Genomic DNA, 15,815 nt, shown 5'->3' on the forward strand with positions numbered 1-15,815 from the left:
TCATTTAGCAGACGCTCTTATCCAGAGCGACTCACAAATTGGTGCATTCACCCTATAGCCAGTGGGATAACCACTTTACAATTTTTTTTTGGGGGGTGGGGGGGGGGGGGGGGGGGTGGGTAGAAGGATTACTTTATCCTATCCCAGGTATTCCTTAAAGAGGTGGGGTTTCAAATGTCTCCGGAAGGTGTTGAGTGACTCCTCTGTCCTGGCGTCGTGAGGGAGCTTGTTCCACCATTGGGGTGCCAGAGCAGCGAACAGTTTTGACTGGGCTGAGCGGGAACTATGCTTCCGCAGAGGAAGGGGAGCCAGCAGGCCAGAGGTGGATGAACGCAATGCCCTCGTTTGGGTGTAGGGACTGATCAGATCCCGAAGGTACAGAGGTGCCGTTCCCCTCACTGCTCCATAGGCAAGCACCATGGTCTTGTAACGGATGCGAGCTTCAACTGGAAGCCAGTGGAGTGTGCGGAGGAGGGGGGTGACGTGAGAGAACTTGGGAAGGTTGAACACCAGACGGGCTGCGGCGTTCTGGATGAGTTGTAGGGGTTTAATGGCACAGGCAGGGAGGCCAGCCAACAGCGAGTTGCAGTAATCCAGACGGGAGATGACAAGTGCCTGGATTAGGACCTGTGCCGCTTCCTGTGTAAGGCAGGGTCGTACTCTCCGAATGTTGTAGAGCATGAACCTGCAGGAGCGGGTCACCGCCTTGATGTTAGCGGAGAACGACAGGGTGTTGTCCAGGGTCACGCCAAGGCTCTTCGCACTCTGGGAGGAGGACACAACGGAGTTGTCAACCGTGATGGCGAGATCATGGAACGGGCAGTCCTTCCCCGGGAGGAAGAGCAGCTCCGTCTTGCCAGGGTTCAGCTTGAGGTGGTGAACCGTCATCCATACTGGTTAGAGGCATATACTGTTATATAAGGCAACAGTCAGAATATTTGTGATATCTCTCAATGTAGAGAAGCAATAGTTGAAATATTTTACATTTGAACTGACATTTTGATTTTGCTCAGATGCAAGCAGGTCTAAAAGTGTAGAGTGTTTGAGGAAGATTCTGCTGGGGAATTGCGTTGTAGTATTGTGTTCCTCTACCGCCATCTGCTGTATACAGAGGACAATTACACACAGTGCAGTAGATATTCGCTGCCTGCTGTGTGTTGGTTGTTGACTTAAAGCTCTATTGTGCTTAACTCATTCGACCACAAGTCAGCCTGAGGTATGACTGACATACTGCAAATCAAATTGATTAATGAAATTGAGTAAATATTCACAAAAAAGGGTAGCCACATAACACCTTTATTTTCTAGTAAGGCGTGGAACATTTGCTCCCATCTTTCAACTTTCCGCAGTTATGCATATCCAAGAGCACAGCTATACAAAATAAATATAATTAGCCGACAAATTACCTCACAAACATAAGGAGACAAACAGTTTCCAAATATATGAATTGTACGTTTGCTAAATATTTGCTCCAAACGTTAATTATCACAAGATAAGCTTGGACATTTGTCAGAGTTTTGAAAAGTCTTGCGGTACAGTGTTTCTACACAGACAACGTGATTATTTGGTTGCTGGTACAGTATTGACACAGATCATGGCACCATATTCCCTACATAGTGCACTACTTTTGACCAGAGGCCTATGGGCCCAGGTCAAAAGTAGTGCACTTTATAGGGAATAGGTAGTGTGTGATTTAAGACGAAACCAATGAGATTATTTGATTTCTGTTCCTCCTGTAGTGTTGGTGCTAACCAGAGACTAACTTTTGTGTTAACTACAGTCAATGATAGATTATCACATAAAATACTTAAATAAAAGGAAACAAATATGAAAAACAGAATTAAATGCATGGTTGTGTTGACTAAACAAAATGGACCAAGACCCGATCAGAACGCAAATTAATTCAGACCAGGGCTCTCCAACTCTGCTCCTGGAGAGCTACCCTCCTGTAGGCCCCGTGTAGCTCTGTTGGTAGAGCATGGCGCTTGCAACGCCAGGGTTGTGAGTTCGATTCCCACGGGGGGCAAGTATGAAAAAAACAAACAAAAAAAAAACATGTATGCACTCACTAACTGTAAGTCGCTCTGGATAAGAGCGTCTGCTAAATTACTCAAATGTAAATGTAGGTTTTCACTCCAACCCCAGTTGTAACTAACCTCATTCAGTTTATCAACCAGCTAATTATTAGAATCAGGTGCACTAGATTAGGGTTGGAGTGAAAACCTACTAGACAGTAACTATGCAGGAACAGGGTTAGGTTAGGGTTAAAACCTACTAGACAGTAACTATGCAGGAACAGGGTTAGGTTAGGGTTAAAACCTACTAGACAGTAACTATGCAGGAACAGGGTTAGGTTAGGGTTAAAACCTACTAGACAGTAACTATGCAGGAACAGGGTTAGATTAGGGTTAAAACCTACTAGACAGTAACTATGCAGGAACAGGGTTAGGTTAGGGTTAAAACCTACTAGACAGTAACTATGCAGGAACAGGGTTAGGTTAGGGTTAAAACCTACTAGACAGTAACTATGCAGGAACAGGGTTAGGTTAGGGTTAAAACCTACTAGACAGTAACTATGCAGGAACAGGGTTAGGTTAGGGTTAAAACCTACTAGACAGTAACTATGCAGGAACAGGGTTAGGTTAGGGTTAAAACCTACTAGACAGTAACTATGCAGGAACAGGGTTAGGTTAGGGTTAAAACCTACTAGACAGTAACTATGCAGGAACAGGGTTAGAGCCCTGATTTAGACTATGTCTAAGTCATCAATAAATTCATGATTGTCCTGCATATCCCTCTAGTAAGATAACTCATGCAGTTGTATTCACCAGGACATTCAAGATCAGATGCAGAAAAAAACACATGCATAAGATGTCTGAAAACAGACAAATGATCCCACAAGCCAAACGTCACAAGCTTGCACTCGTGTATTTAGTAGAAACATCTAAATGTAGCTATTGACTATGTTTGACATATTTTTTAATATTTGGACTATTCTATGTCGTACGGATTGCATAACAACACACACTTTGGAGTCTTGATATTTAGGGCCATAATGACCCTTTCTAAAAGATGGCAGCATATAATGAGACGTACAGGGTTTCCAAGCAGCAGTCACGTGATGAAAACACATTTACAGGTGCCTTACGTACTAACGGTTTGTTCAAAGGTGGAAAACAGGCCTCATACTTGGGGCCTGACAAAGTAAACCTCCAGACCCAAATCAAAAGCTATACGGAGTTAGGCTTTAAACCCTATGCATAGGCCTAGCCAACGATCTACTATGCTTTAAGTGATGGCACAGAAAAAACACCTTCTTATGACACATGACCTTGGACAAAATCATTTCACATTGATAGCTGCCCTTTCTTATTCAACTGCGACCCCAAAGCAAGAGCATTATTGAAAAGACCGCAGTAGTGCCATTAAGAATGAGAAAATCCACGTATGGCTTTATTCATGTAAAGTTTAAAACATACCCCCTTTTATTCCTGTTCATTCCGGCCTGTTGCGTCGTCTGAGCCCAGTTGTAGGCATTTCTTCTGGAATGCTCTGTGCTACCCCTATGACCTCAATGTTTGTTTCACAATAATCCTCCAAGGAGGGCATGACCTCACTGTCATCTTTATCCTCCTCCTCCTCCTCCTCCTCCTCCTCCAGCTGCTCCTCCTCCTCCTCCAGCTGCTCCTCCTCCTCCTCCTCCAGCTGCTCCTCCTCCTCCTCCTCCCCTCCAGCGTCTGTCGCTGAGTACTCGTCCTTGGCTTCGGGGTGGTGATGCTGGTGGTGGACTGGCTCTGGTGCCTCTTTCCCAACACCACTTTGTTCATCTGCCGCAGAAGCGACCCCCTCTGGCGGGGTGTCGTCGTGGGCTGCCAGAGACTCGATGAGGTCATCCAGGTTCCTCTCGCACTGCGGCTCTGAAAGATGGAAAATAGCAAAAGTTGCGACCATGCGCCACAGTCACCCCATTTCAGGATGGGTGTGTTGGAGTCAGGTAACCCATTTCAGGATGGGTGTGTTGGAGTCAGGTAACCCATTTCAGGATGGGTGTGTTGGAGTCAGGTAACCCATTTCAGGATGGGTGTGTTGGAGTCAGGTAACCCATTTCAGGATGGGTGTGTTGGAGTCAGGTAACCATTTCAGGATGGGTGTGTTGGAGTCAGGTAAAGATACGGCTTACATGTCATGTTTTGATGTCAATATTGCTCATGTGGATCATGTATGATGGCGTGTTACTCTTCCTGCCCAACTCATTTTCCACAGGACAAATAAAGTTCATTGAATAAAAATAAAAAAATAATCCATACATGTTTGTTCACTGTATTAAATGGTCAGAAAGTTACTTTTTGGACCTGAATTCCAAACCATTTAGGAGATAGAGGTGCTCAAAGCTGGCCCATTTTGGATACCCCACCATACCAAAAAAAACAGGATAATATAAAATAGGGAACGCAAAAGAAAACATTGAAATTTGTTTTTGTTTTTTTGCAACGGAAAACAAAAATGTCTTTATTTTTGTCCAGGGGACTCATTTATCAACCGTGCTGATTTTCTAACTTAACTCTAGGCACGTTGAAATCCTAGGATTTGCGTACGCAACAAATTAATGGAATTGATCAGACTGGCGCTCAATGTTTTCATTGATTAATCAGAACCATAGATGCGCAAACATGAACAAACATTACAACCCCGCCTGGAAAACACTGTGTATTCAACTTTTATGGTGACAAAAAGGCCCTCATTTGCGGTATGAATTGGAACTAGGCAGCTGCGGTTTCTAAAAAAAAGGGCAATGGTCAATTTGATCACATTTCTGTGGAGGTGTTGGCAGAATGTTTTCATCTTTTGCAGTGACTTTTTCAAACTAAACATGCGAGAGCCTAACTCTGGCCGTGAATTGCGCCAGATTGACTGTCCATTAGAGAAATGTTCAACTAAGTGCTATAGCCCACACTGCTTCAACGCAAAAGACAAACTGTTGTTCAATATTTTGTTTATCAATAGATGATCGCGTTTCTATCTCCTGCCTTGGTATAGGCTCTGAGGTTTGATAGGTTATGATGTCACACTCCTGCACAGAAATACTCTACCCCATAGCCTACTGTCAAATACTTTAAATAGACAAGCAGCTTAGGCTATTTCCTTTCAGGTAGCTTGGCCTATTGAATGGTAATTATTTGTCGTACAGTGGGGGAAAAAAGTATTTAGTCAGCCACCAATTGTGCAAGTTCTCCCACTTAAAAAGATGAGAGAGGCCTGTAATTTTCATCATAGGTACACGTCAACTATGACAGACAAATTGAGAGAAAAATAAACCAAAAAATCACATTGTAGGATTTTTAATGAATTTATTTGCAAATTATGGTGGAAAATAAGTATTTGGTCACCTACAAACAAGCAAGATTTCTGGCTCTCACAGACCTGTAACAACTTCTTTAAGAGGCTCCTCTGTCCTCCACTCGTTACCTGTATTAATGGCACCTGTTTGAACTTGTTATCAGTATAAAAGACACCTGTCCACAACCTCAAACAGTCACACTCCAAACTCCACTATGGCCAAGACCAAAGAGCTGTCAAAGGACACCAGAAACAAAATTGTAGACCTGCACCAGGCTGGGAAGACTGAATCTGTAATAGGTAAGCAGCTTGGTTTGAAGAAATCAACTGTGGGAGCAATTATTAGGAAATGGAAGACATACAAGACCACTGATAATCTCCCTCGATCTGGGGCTCCACGCAAGATCTCACCCCGTGGGGTCAAAATGATCACAAGAACAGTGAGCAAAAATCCCAGAACCACACGGGGGGACCTAGTGAATGACCTGCAGAGAGATGGGACCAAAGTAACAAAGCCTACCATCAGTAACACACTACGCCACCAGGGACTCAAATCCTGCAGTGCCAGACGTGTCCCCCTGCTTAAGCCAGTACATGTCCAGGCCCGTCTGAAGTTTGCTAGAGTGCATTTGGATGATCCAGAAGAGGATTGGGAGAATGTCATATGGTCAGATGAATCCAAAATATAACTTTTTGGTAAAAACTCAACTCGTCGTGTTTGGAGGACAAAGAATGCTGAGTTGCATCCAAAGAACACCATACCGACTGTGAAGCATGGGGGTGGAAACATCATGCTTTGGGGCTGTTTTTCTGCAAAGGGACCAGGACGACTGATCCGTGTAAAGGAAAGAATGAATGGGGCCATGTATCGTGAGATTTTGAGTGAAAACCTCCTTCCATCAGCAAGGGCATTGAAGATGAAACTTGGCTGGGTCTTTCAGCATGACAATGATCCCAAACACACCACCCGGGCAACGAAGGAGTGGCTTCGTAAGAAGCATTTCAAGGTCCTGGAGTGGCCTAGCCAGTCTCCAGATCTCAACCCCATAGAAAATCTTTGGAGGGAGTTGAAAGTCTGTTGCCCAGTGACAGCCCCAAATCATCACTGCTCTAGAGGAGATCTGCATGGAGGAATGGGCCAAAATACCAGCAACAGTGTGTGAAAACCTTGTGAAGACTTACAGAAAACGTTTGACCTGTGTCATTGCCAACAAAGGGTATATAACAAAGTATTGAGAAACTTTTGTTATTGACCAAATACTTATTTTCCACTATAATTTGCAAATAAATTCATAAAAAATACTACAATGTGATTTTCTGGAAAAAATTCTCATTTTGTCTGTCATAGTTGACGTGTACCTATGATGAAAATTACAGGCCTCTCTCATCTTTTTAAGTGGGAGAACATGCACAATTGGTGGCTGACTAAATACTTTTTTCCCCCCACTGTATAGTAGCAGGAATAAACAATTCATGTCAGAAAAGGAGATGTCCTGCAATATGACTATGATTTACATAATGAAAGAAAAATAAATATACAAGGCCACCGATCTCCTTACCAACGGAAAATGTGCATCTGTTTTATCATTATGCTTGAATGTGTTTATTAGCATTGTTATTAATTACAGTAATTCCTGTGTCACCAAGCAACACAGCTTCCCCAAAATAACAATATTTGCTTGCAATACAATTCTTCAACCACTAGAAGTTGTGCGTAAGCACAGTCTGAGGTGTGTGTGGAGCTACGTACACTTTCCCCTAAAGTTTAAATATGATCAATATCAACCCTAGCGAGAAAACATGCGGAACGCAGGGTTGTCTTTTTTGTGCGTATGCACCTTTGATAAATGAGGCCGCAGGTACTCCCTGTTCGTCTGTTTTCTTCCATTTGGTGCCTAATGAACATGCCCCAGCAGGAGGTGGGGTCACATACCTTCAATGTTGAGAGGTGGACAGTCCATGCCTCTCTTCTTCATCAGGTGGCGGATGGACTGGAGCTGGGACATGATCTCGTTCTTCTGTTCCTGGGCCACAGACTTGACACTGGAGAGGAGCGAAATGGACAGAAGAGAGTGAGACCACTGAGGACAGAACTCTGGGAAACGCAGTCCCTGACCGGTTGCCCTTTGTAGGTTCAGTTCATAGCTCCGGGATTAAGTTTCTCTAGGTACAGATCTAGGATCAGCTTCCCCAATCCTAACCTTAACCATTAGTCAGGGAAATGCGAAACAGACTCAAAATCTGCGTCTAGGCCCTAGGGGCCACTTCACCCCACACCCAGTTGATACAGAAATGTGCTTTGAACTAGATTTAGTTACCCACGGTCTTTAAAAGTTCAGTTCACTAAGGTCAGGTTTAGTACGCAGGTACCAGATGAGAGAAAGTACAGAGGCGAAAATACCTAGACTTGACAATCTATCAACATTTCTTTTGAAAACATTATCTCCCATTTGGTGCCTGGTCAACACACCCCAGAGTCCCATTACGATAAACGCTATTAGATTCAGCAGGGTCGACAGTGTCAACAGTTTATCAAGACCATGCGATGTGACCTTACAACTGCATAACTACCTGGTTTGGATAAACTGGTCTTAATCACGACAGACATGTATTTAATTACATGGGGTGATATTTACAGAGCAATATTTACACAGAAACAGAAGACAACCGGAGCTCTGTAGTTTAATGGGTGAGTTGGCTTACTTACCAACTTGTCAATGGGTCCAGTTGGGTGAGAATGGAGTTGAGCATCTTCTCTGTTTGCGCTAGCCGCTGCTCCAGCTCTGTAAGCTGATTCTCTATGGAAAGATACAAAGCCACCAGCATGTAAAACCATGTAAAAAAGCATCTGCATGACGGGGAAGATAAACAAAGGTATGCAAACAGACCCTTGTGGCACACCACAGCTACAGCACAAACCACAGACACAGCACACACCACAGACACAGCACACACCACAGACACAGCACACACCTGTCTCCTCCGACTTCTTGGGACCTTGTGCATCCTTCTTCTTTTGGGCTTGGGAGTCATCTGCAGACTTGATCTTGGAGATAGAAGGGAGACATCCATTTTAAAGTCTGAGCAGTATGTGTGTTTAGTCGACTCAGGCTCAGACTGCCAGTATTACCATAGTTCACACAATCACGTTTGCTCTGATTAGCAATCAACTTTACTCCAATCCTGCTCTCTGTCTGTGTGTGTATGTGTGTCTGTCTGTGTGTGTGTGTGTGTGCATGCATGCTTGCATGTTTAGAGATATCACCAAGCAACCTCATCACAATCATCATTGCTACAACATTTTTCAATGGTGGAATTCCTGCTCCAGCCGATACCTTCAGAAATTTGTACGCTGCAAAGAGGCCGACTCCGATGGCGTAGAGTGGCATCAGCGTGAACACGTAGCCCTTGTTGCTGTTGGTTTTGTATTTGTCACCCTTCATCTCCTGCTCCATCATCATCTTCATCTGTTGCATGTTCTCCAGGGTCTGAGCTTTGTTCATGGAGCCGGCCGTGTTCATGTTGACAGGCTGCCCTCTCACTGCACCTGGTCCTGGTCCAGGTCCCGGACCCACTGGGAAATAACACATGAGAGAAGAAGAAGATGATGATGATGATGATGATAAACAGGCCTATTCATGACAGTTGTCTTATTGCTAAAGGCTTAAGAGGCTACCATGCTGCACACTTTTACAAATAGACAGATATCTTGTTTTTAATAAGTTTGACAAGTTTGAACATAGTAAAACGTTAGGCTACTAAACAAATATACCATGGCAAGAGCAAAACATTGTATAGGCCTACACAATATGACGGTGGCGTCACATTGCCAAATCCAATACCATTTTTAATTCATGCAACCTTTTCTGTTGTAGCGTGCATCAAAACCTCTTGTTTCCTTCGCCCCGGACCCTACGCCGAACATTCTAGGGAACACCACAAACGCAAATAACACCGCCGTAAATGCGACCACCACTTGTTGAGACGATGAGAAAACCATATTCTTCTGCAACGTAAAGCACCAGAACAGCGACGAAAACAATCGGAGCCTTTGGTCCAGACGTACAACACCGAATCTTTAGCGCTTCTAGGCTATTACGCAGAAGGGACACTGACTCAATGACGTTTCAAACTGAAAACCACCCAAACCCTGTATTGACCACTGAACCGTGCTGACTGAAGATAAACAGCTGCAGCTGCTGCTGCTTCTTCTTCTTCTTCTTCTTCGTCTTCTTCGTTGGGATTTGGTTGGCGGATCGCATCCAACTTTCAGGTGCATACACCGCCGCCTACTGTACTGGAGTGTGAGGCCAGTCACAGCCTATCAATACTGAACAAAAATATACATGCAAAATGTAAAGTGTTGGTTCCATGTTTCATGAGCTGAAATAAAAGATCCCAGAAATTTTCCATACACACAAAAAGTTTATTTCTCTCAAATTTTGTGCACAAATTTGTTTACATCCCTGTTATCAAATCAAATCAAATCAAATCAAATTTTATTGGTCACATGCGCCGAATACAACAGGTGCAGACATTACAGTGAAATGCTTACTTACAGCCCTTAACCAACAGTGCATTTATTTTAAACAAAAAAGTAAGAATAAAACAACAACAAAAAAGTGTTGAGAAAAAAAAAAAAGAGCAGAAGTAAAAAATAAAGTGACAGTAGGGAGGCTATATATACAATAGAATAAAGTGACAGTAGGGAGGCTATATATACAGGGGGGTACCGTTGCATAGTCAATGTGCGGGGGCACCGGCCAGTTGAGGCAGTTGAGGCAATATGTACATGTGGGTAGAGTTAAAGTGACTATGCATAAATACTTAACAGAGTAGCAGCAGCGTAAAAAGGATGGGGTGGGGGGGCAGTGCAAATAGTCCGGGTAGCCATGATTAGCTGTTCAGGAGTCTTATGGCTTGGGGGTAGAAGCTGTTGAGAAGTCTTTTGGACCTAGACTTGGCACTCCGGTACCGCTTGCCGTGCGGTAGCAGAGAGAACAGTCTATGACTAGGGTGGCTGGAGTCTTTGACAATTTTGAGGGCCTTCCTCTGACACCGCCTGGTATAGAGGTCCTGGATGGTAGGGAGCTTTGCCCCAGTGATGTACTGGGCCGTACGCACTACCCTCTGTAGTGCCTTGCGGTCAGAGGCCAAGCAGTTGCCATACCAGGCGGTGATGCAACCAGTCAGGATGCTCTCGATGGTGCAGCTGTAGAATTTTTTGAGGATCTGAGGACCCATGCCAAATCTTTTTAGTCTCCTGAGGGGGAATAGGCTTTGTCGTGCCCTCTTCACGACTGTCTTGGTGTGTTTGGACCATGATAGTTCGTTGGTGATGTGGACACCAAGGAACTTGAAGCTCTCAACCTGTTCCACTACAGCCCCGTCGATGAGAATGGGGGCGTGCTCAGTCCTCTTTTTTTTCCTGTAGTCCACAATCATCTCCTTTGTCTTGGTCACGTTGAGGGAGAGGTTGTTGTCCTGGCACCACACGGCCAGATCTCTGACCTCCTCCCTATAGGCTGTCTCATCGTTGTCGGTGATCAGGCCTACCACTGTTGTGTCGTCGGCAAACTTAATGATGGTGTTGGAGTCGTGCCTGGCCATGCAGTCATGGGTGAACAGAGAGTACAGGAGGGGACTGAGCACGCACCCCTGAGGGGCCCCCGTGTTGAGGATCAGTGTGGCAGATGTGTTGTTACCTACCCTTACCACCTGGGGGCGGCCCGTCAGGAAGTCCAGGATCCAGTTGCAGAGGGAGGTGTTTAGTCCCAGGATCCTTAGCTTAGTGATGAGCTTTGAGGGCACTATGGTGTTGAATGCTGAGCTGTAGTCAATGAATAGCATTCTCACGTAGGTGTTCCTCTTGTCCAGGTGGGAAAGGGCAGTGTGGAGTGCGATAGAGATTGCATCATCTGTGGATCTGTTGGGGCGGTATGCAAATTGGAGTGGGTCTAGGGTTTCTGGGATTATGCTGTTGATGTGAGCCATGACCAGTCTTTTAGTGAACATTTATCCTTTACCAAGACAATCCATCCACCTGACGGGTGTGGCATATCAATAAGCTGATTAAACAGCACGCTCAATACACAGGTGCACCTTGTGCCGTGCACAATAAAAGGCCACTCTAAAATGTGCAGTTTTGTCACACAACACAATGCCATAAATGTCTCAAATTTTGAGGGAGCATGCAATTGGCATGCTGACTGCAGGAATGTCCACCAGAGCTGTTGCCAGATAATTGAATGTTAATTTCTCTACCATAAGTCGCCTCCAACATCGTATTAGAGAATTTGGCAGTACGTCCAACCGGCCTCACAACCGCAGACCACGTGTATGGTGTCGTGTGGGCGAGGGGTTTGCTGATGTTGTTACAGTTTTTCTCAATTGTTTACACACAAATACTGGTACTTGAGACACAATGACCACAACATGTAACTCATGCACCAACCCCCTGAACCAATTCTGCTAAACTACAAGCACAATTCCTGCTTTACACTCAAATCTTTGCATTTGGCACAATTTTCATGCAGGAAATCTCTTATTTTCACAATGAACACACTGCCATTCAAATATGCACACTGACTCATCACATGGGCAAACACCCGTTACACAATTTTACAATTAGCAATCAGAGCTTTAGCATAAAAGGGCAACAGGTGAGCTCTTCTGTTTTGGAGCAATGGATGCCAACATTGGAAACAGAGGCAGAGCCAGAGGAGTGAGAGTAAGAGGAGGAGGACGGGGAGGACAAGGACGAGGACGAGGACGAGGAAGGCCAAGGACCGTAATCTCTGATGAGATCCGAGCCACTTTGGTTGATCATGTGGTCAACCATGGTCTAACAATGAGGGAGGCTGGGCAAAGAGTACAGCCAAATTTGAGCAGGTACACTGTAGCATCCATCATCCGGACATTCCGAAATGAGAATAGGTAAGAAATCTACTCTCACTAGAAAATTGCAGTACTGCATATCAATACAGTACTCAATGAGTACAGTAGTACAGTATTGCCTGTGGACTGTTCTGTAGGACTGTACAAATAAAGTATGTTTCAAGTATTTGGGAAATGTATTTCTACTTTGTATTTTACAGCATTTTACTATTTGTTTGGCAGAACTGAAAGATTACCAACACAAGGTGGTCGGGAACGTGTTCTGTCTCCTGAACAGGAAACTGAAATCATGAACATGGTCCTAGAAAATAACACCATAACATTACGGCAAATACAAAGAAAAATAATAGAAAACAATGAGATATTTCAAAATATTGATAGGGTAAGCTTATCAACACTGGACCGTGTCTTGCGCAGAAATAATCTCAGAATGAAGCAGGTCTACAGGGTGCCATTTGAACACAATTCAGAAAGAGTCAAAGAATTGCGATATAACTATGTGCAAGTGAGTCCTATACAATCCCACAATTGATGCATACTCTCAACACTTTATAAATTATACATATTTCAGTATTGTAATCATAATGATTGTGCTTCACAATAGTGACCACTCCATGTCTATTTCTGATATTGTCATGTGTGTTTCAGAGAGTCCTTGAGCTAGAGGTGGCTGCAGTGGAGCACCAGTTCATCTTCATTGATGAGGTTGGATTCAACCTCACAAAAAGACGAAAGAGGGGAAGGAATATCATCGGCCAGAGTGCCATTGTTCAAGTTCCTGGCCAGCGCGGAGGGAACATCACAAAGTGTGCAGCGATTACCCACCACGGCGTCATCCATCACCATGCTACCCTTGGCCCCTACAACACCGCCCATCTGATCACATTCCTGGACACCCTACACAACACACTCATTCCACCAGATCAGGTAGATGGCCCAGAGCAGCTCAGGTACGTTGTCATTTGGGACAACGTAAGTTTCCACAGTGCTGCTCTGGTTCGTAACTGGTTCACTGCCCACCCAAGCTTTTTAGTTGTTTATCTCCCTCCATATTCTCCATTCCTCAATTCTATTGAGGAATTTTTTTCTGCCTGGAGATGGAAAGTGTATGACCGAAATCCACAAACGCGTATACCTCTTCTCCAAGCTATGGAAGACGCATGTGGAGATATAGCAGCTGATGCTTTTCATGGCTGGAATCGCCATGCTAGGCGATATTTCCCCCGCTGCTTGGCCAGGGAAAACATTGCTTGTGATGTGGATGAGGTGCTGTGGCCAGACCGCAACAGAAGAGAGGATGCAGCATAGTTTTAATTTTTTATATTTTTTACTGTAACTGTATACATTAAATTATTCTGTTTTGTATGTAGACCACTGTATGTGCAACTTTGTGTTGGTTGGGAATGGGATGTACACTGTGTACATTGTTTTTGTGGGAAAAATGAAATATATTTGTTACCGTGTATTTGTGTGTTCTGAGTATAAAAACAATATTCTCAAATATTTTACAACACACTTATGTATGTACTGTCTGTAGTAATGGCAACACTGAACCAAAAAAAGGCCTAAGTCATTATGATGAATGGAGAAGAAGTGTTTTCCATTCATCATAGTGTTTTACATTGAGCACATCAGTGTTCAACTGGTTCTTATAAATGTATATTCATATGATGGTTTGTGTGTGTCATTTGAAAACAAAATACCATTTTGATAAGAAATAACATTGTTTTGAATGTAAAGTTTCATTTTTCTGGATAATTGAGGGGTTTTGCCCATTGTGTGTGTGTTTTTTGATTTGTGTGTAGAGTTCTGAGAATATGAGGCATGCTTTCAGAAAATGTGTGTAAACAATCGAGAAAAACTGTAACAAAATGTTGGACTAATTGCACTTGGCACTTGCACTATGAAACTGCACTTACCCTGCCTATTTGCTTGTAAATATCCTTTGCTATTTAAAAAATAAATAAAAATATGTGATGCGTTTTATGACTGCTGCAAAATAAATTGCCTCTCTGGGGACATTAAAGTTTTCTGAATCTGAATTCATTACCATACGAAAGTGACATCATTGTTTGTGCTGTAACAAATTATTTTGAAATCCAGAAAGTTGAACAAACGTTCTTCTTTTTTTCCCTTTTTTATATATGAACAGAAACAAGAGCATCTTTCAACACCAAGTATTTTAGGAGAAAAACATTTTGTTCAAGAATGAAAAAGCCTGTATATAATAACTGACACAAAGTAAAAGGGACTAGATTAAGACGAAAAGGTCAATAGTGGTGTTAGTTATGCACTAGTACTAGCTGTTTGTGTGTGAGTGAGTGAGTGTGTGCGTGTGTGTGTGTGTGTGTGTGTGTGTGTGTGTGTGTGTGTGTGTGTGTGTGTGTGTGTGTGTGTGTGATGCTCATGGAACAGATGTTTTGACCTAGCTGTGTGTGTGTGTGTGTGTGTGTGTGTGTGTGTGTGTGTGTGTGTGTGTGTGTGTGTGTGTGTGTGTGTGTGTGCGTGTGTGTGTGTGTGTGTGTGTGTGTGTGTGTGATGCTCATGGAACAGATGTTTTGACCTAGCTGTGTGTGTGTGTGTGCTTACAGGATAGGTTTTGTGACTTGCCTCAAGCAATTTTATGTTTTCCACATGACTGGTAGGTGTCATGAAGCAGAGCCTGACACACAGTGAACTATTGATGGTTGTGAATTACAAGTAGTAGTGGTAGTGACGGCAGTAGTAGTGGTAGTAGTAGTAATGGTAGTAATAGAGTTGTCATCGGCTATGGGTTAGTTAAAGTGAGTTGTTTTGGGGTGGTTTGTAGGTGTGGAGTTATTATAGTGGGTTATAGTGGGCTTGTATTGTAGGCTAGAGGGAGTACTATAGCATTATAAGCCATAGAATGGGTTTTTAAGCTCTCAAAATGTTTTAGTTTGAACACCCTGTAAGTTCTGTGGCAGTGACTCCAGTTAAGAATGTTGAAGCCTGCATTCCGTCATTGAAATAAATGACAACAAGCTTTATAGTATATAAAGTATGAATGGTAGCAAAAATATGTGTTGAAGCAATCTAAATTGAGTTAGTCTGCACATTTCAGTGTTTGGTTGGTATTTATAGTTTAAACTCTTCAAGAGCAGTGGCGAATCCATTTTGCCTTTGAGGTCTGCAGAGCTTTTATGCAAATTTAAATTGGTTATAGTTCCAAAAGTACAAATAGAATCCACAATCTTTTGACGAGCAATCTAAGTTGAGTCAGTCTGTACATGTCAACATTGGTTTGGTGTTTTGTAGCTTTAACGGTTCAAGAGCTGTGGCAAATTCAAATACTTCCAATTGTAGCCTATATGCAAATTTGACATGGTTATAGTTGAAAGATGTATGCAAGCAACCTATTCCAGAGATGTCTGTCACCAGTCTGTAGCCCTAATTATCTATCTCTGCAACTCCCGTACTGATTTGGGAGAGGTGAAGGTCGAGAGCCATGCGTCCTCCGAAACACGACCCTGCTAAGCCGCACTGCTTCTTGACACACTGCTTGCTTAACCCGGAAGCCAGCCGCACCAATGTGTTGGAGGAAACACCATACAGCTGGCGAC

At 43.5% G+C, this 15,815-nt stretch overlaps 1 protein-coding gene across 1 annotated transcript; it reads right to left on the minus strand.

Annotated features, from left to right (window-relative positions):
- Window positions 1-1,287: 1,287 nt before the first annotated feature.
- LOC311139536 (uncharacterized protein) lies at window positions 1,288-9,559 on the minus strand. The gene is made up of 6 exons (XM_084174420.1): window positions 9,199-9,559; window positions 8,673-8,911; window positions 8,311-8,383; window positions 8,045-8,135; window positions 7,271-7,380; window positions 1,288-3,917 (listed from the first exon to the last, which is right to left on the minus strand). Exons 1-6 carry the CDS (start codon window positions 9,335-9,337, stop codon window positions 3,496-3,498), a joined length of 1,074 nt encoding a protein of 357 aa, XP_084030546.1. The 5' UTR covers window positions 9,338-9,559; the 3' UTR covers window positions 1,288-3,495.
- Between the last annotated feature and the right edge of the window lie 6,256 nt (window positions 9,560-15,815).

The sequence above is a fragment of the Coregonus lavaretus genome, assembly GCF_964263955.1.
Source record: "Coregonus lavaretus genome assembly, chromosome: 13".
NCBI lineage: Eukaryota > Metazoa > Chordata > Actinopteri > Salmoniformes > Salmonidae > Coregonus > Coregonus lavaretus.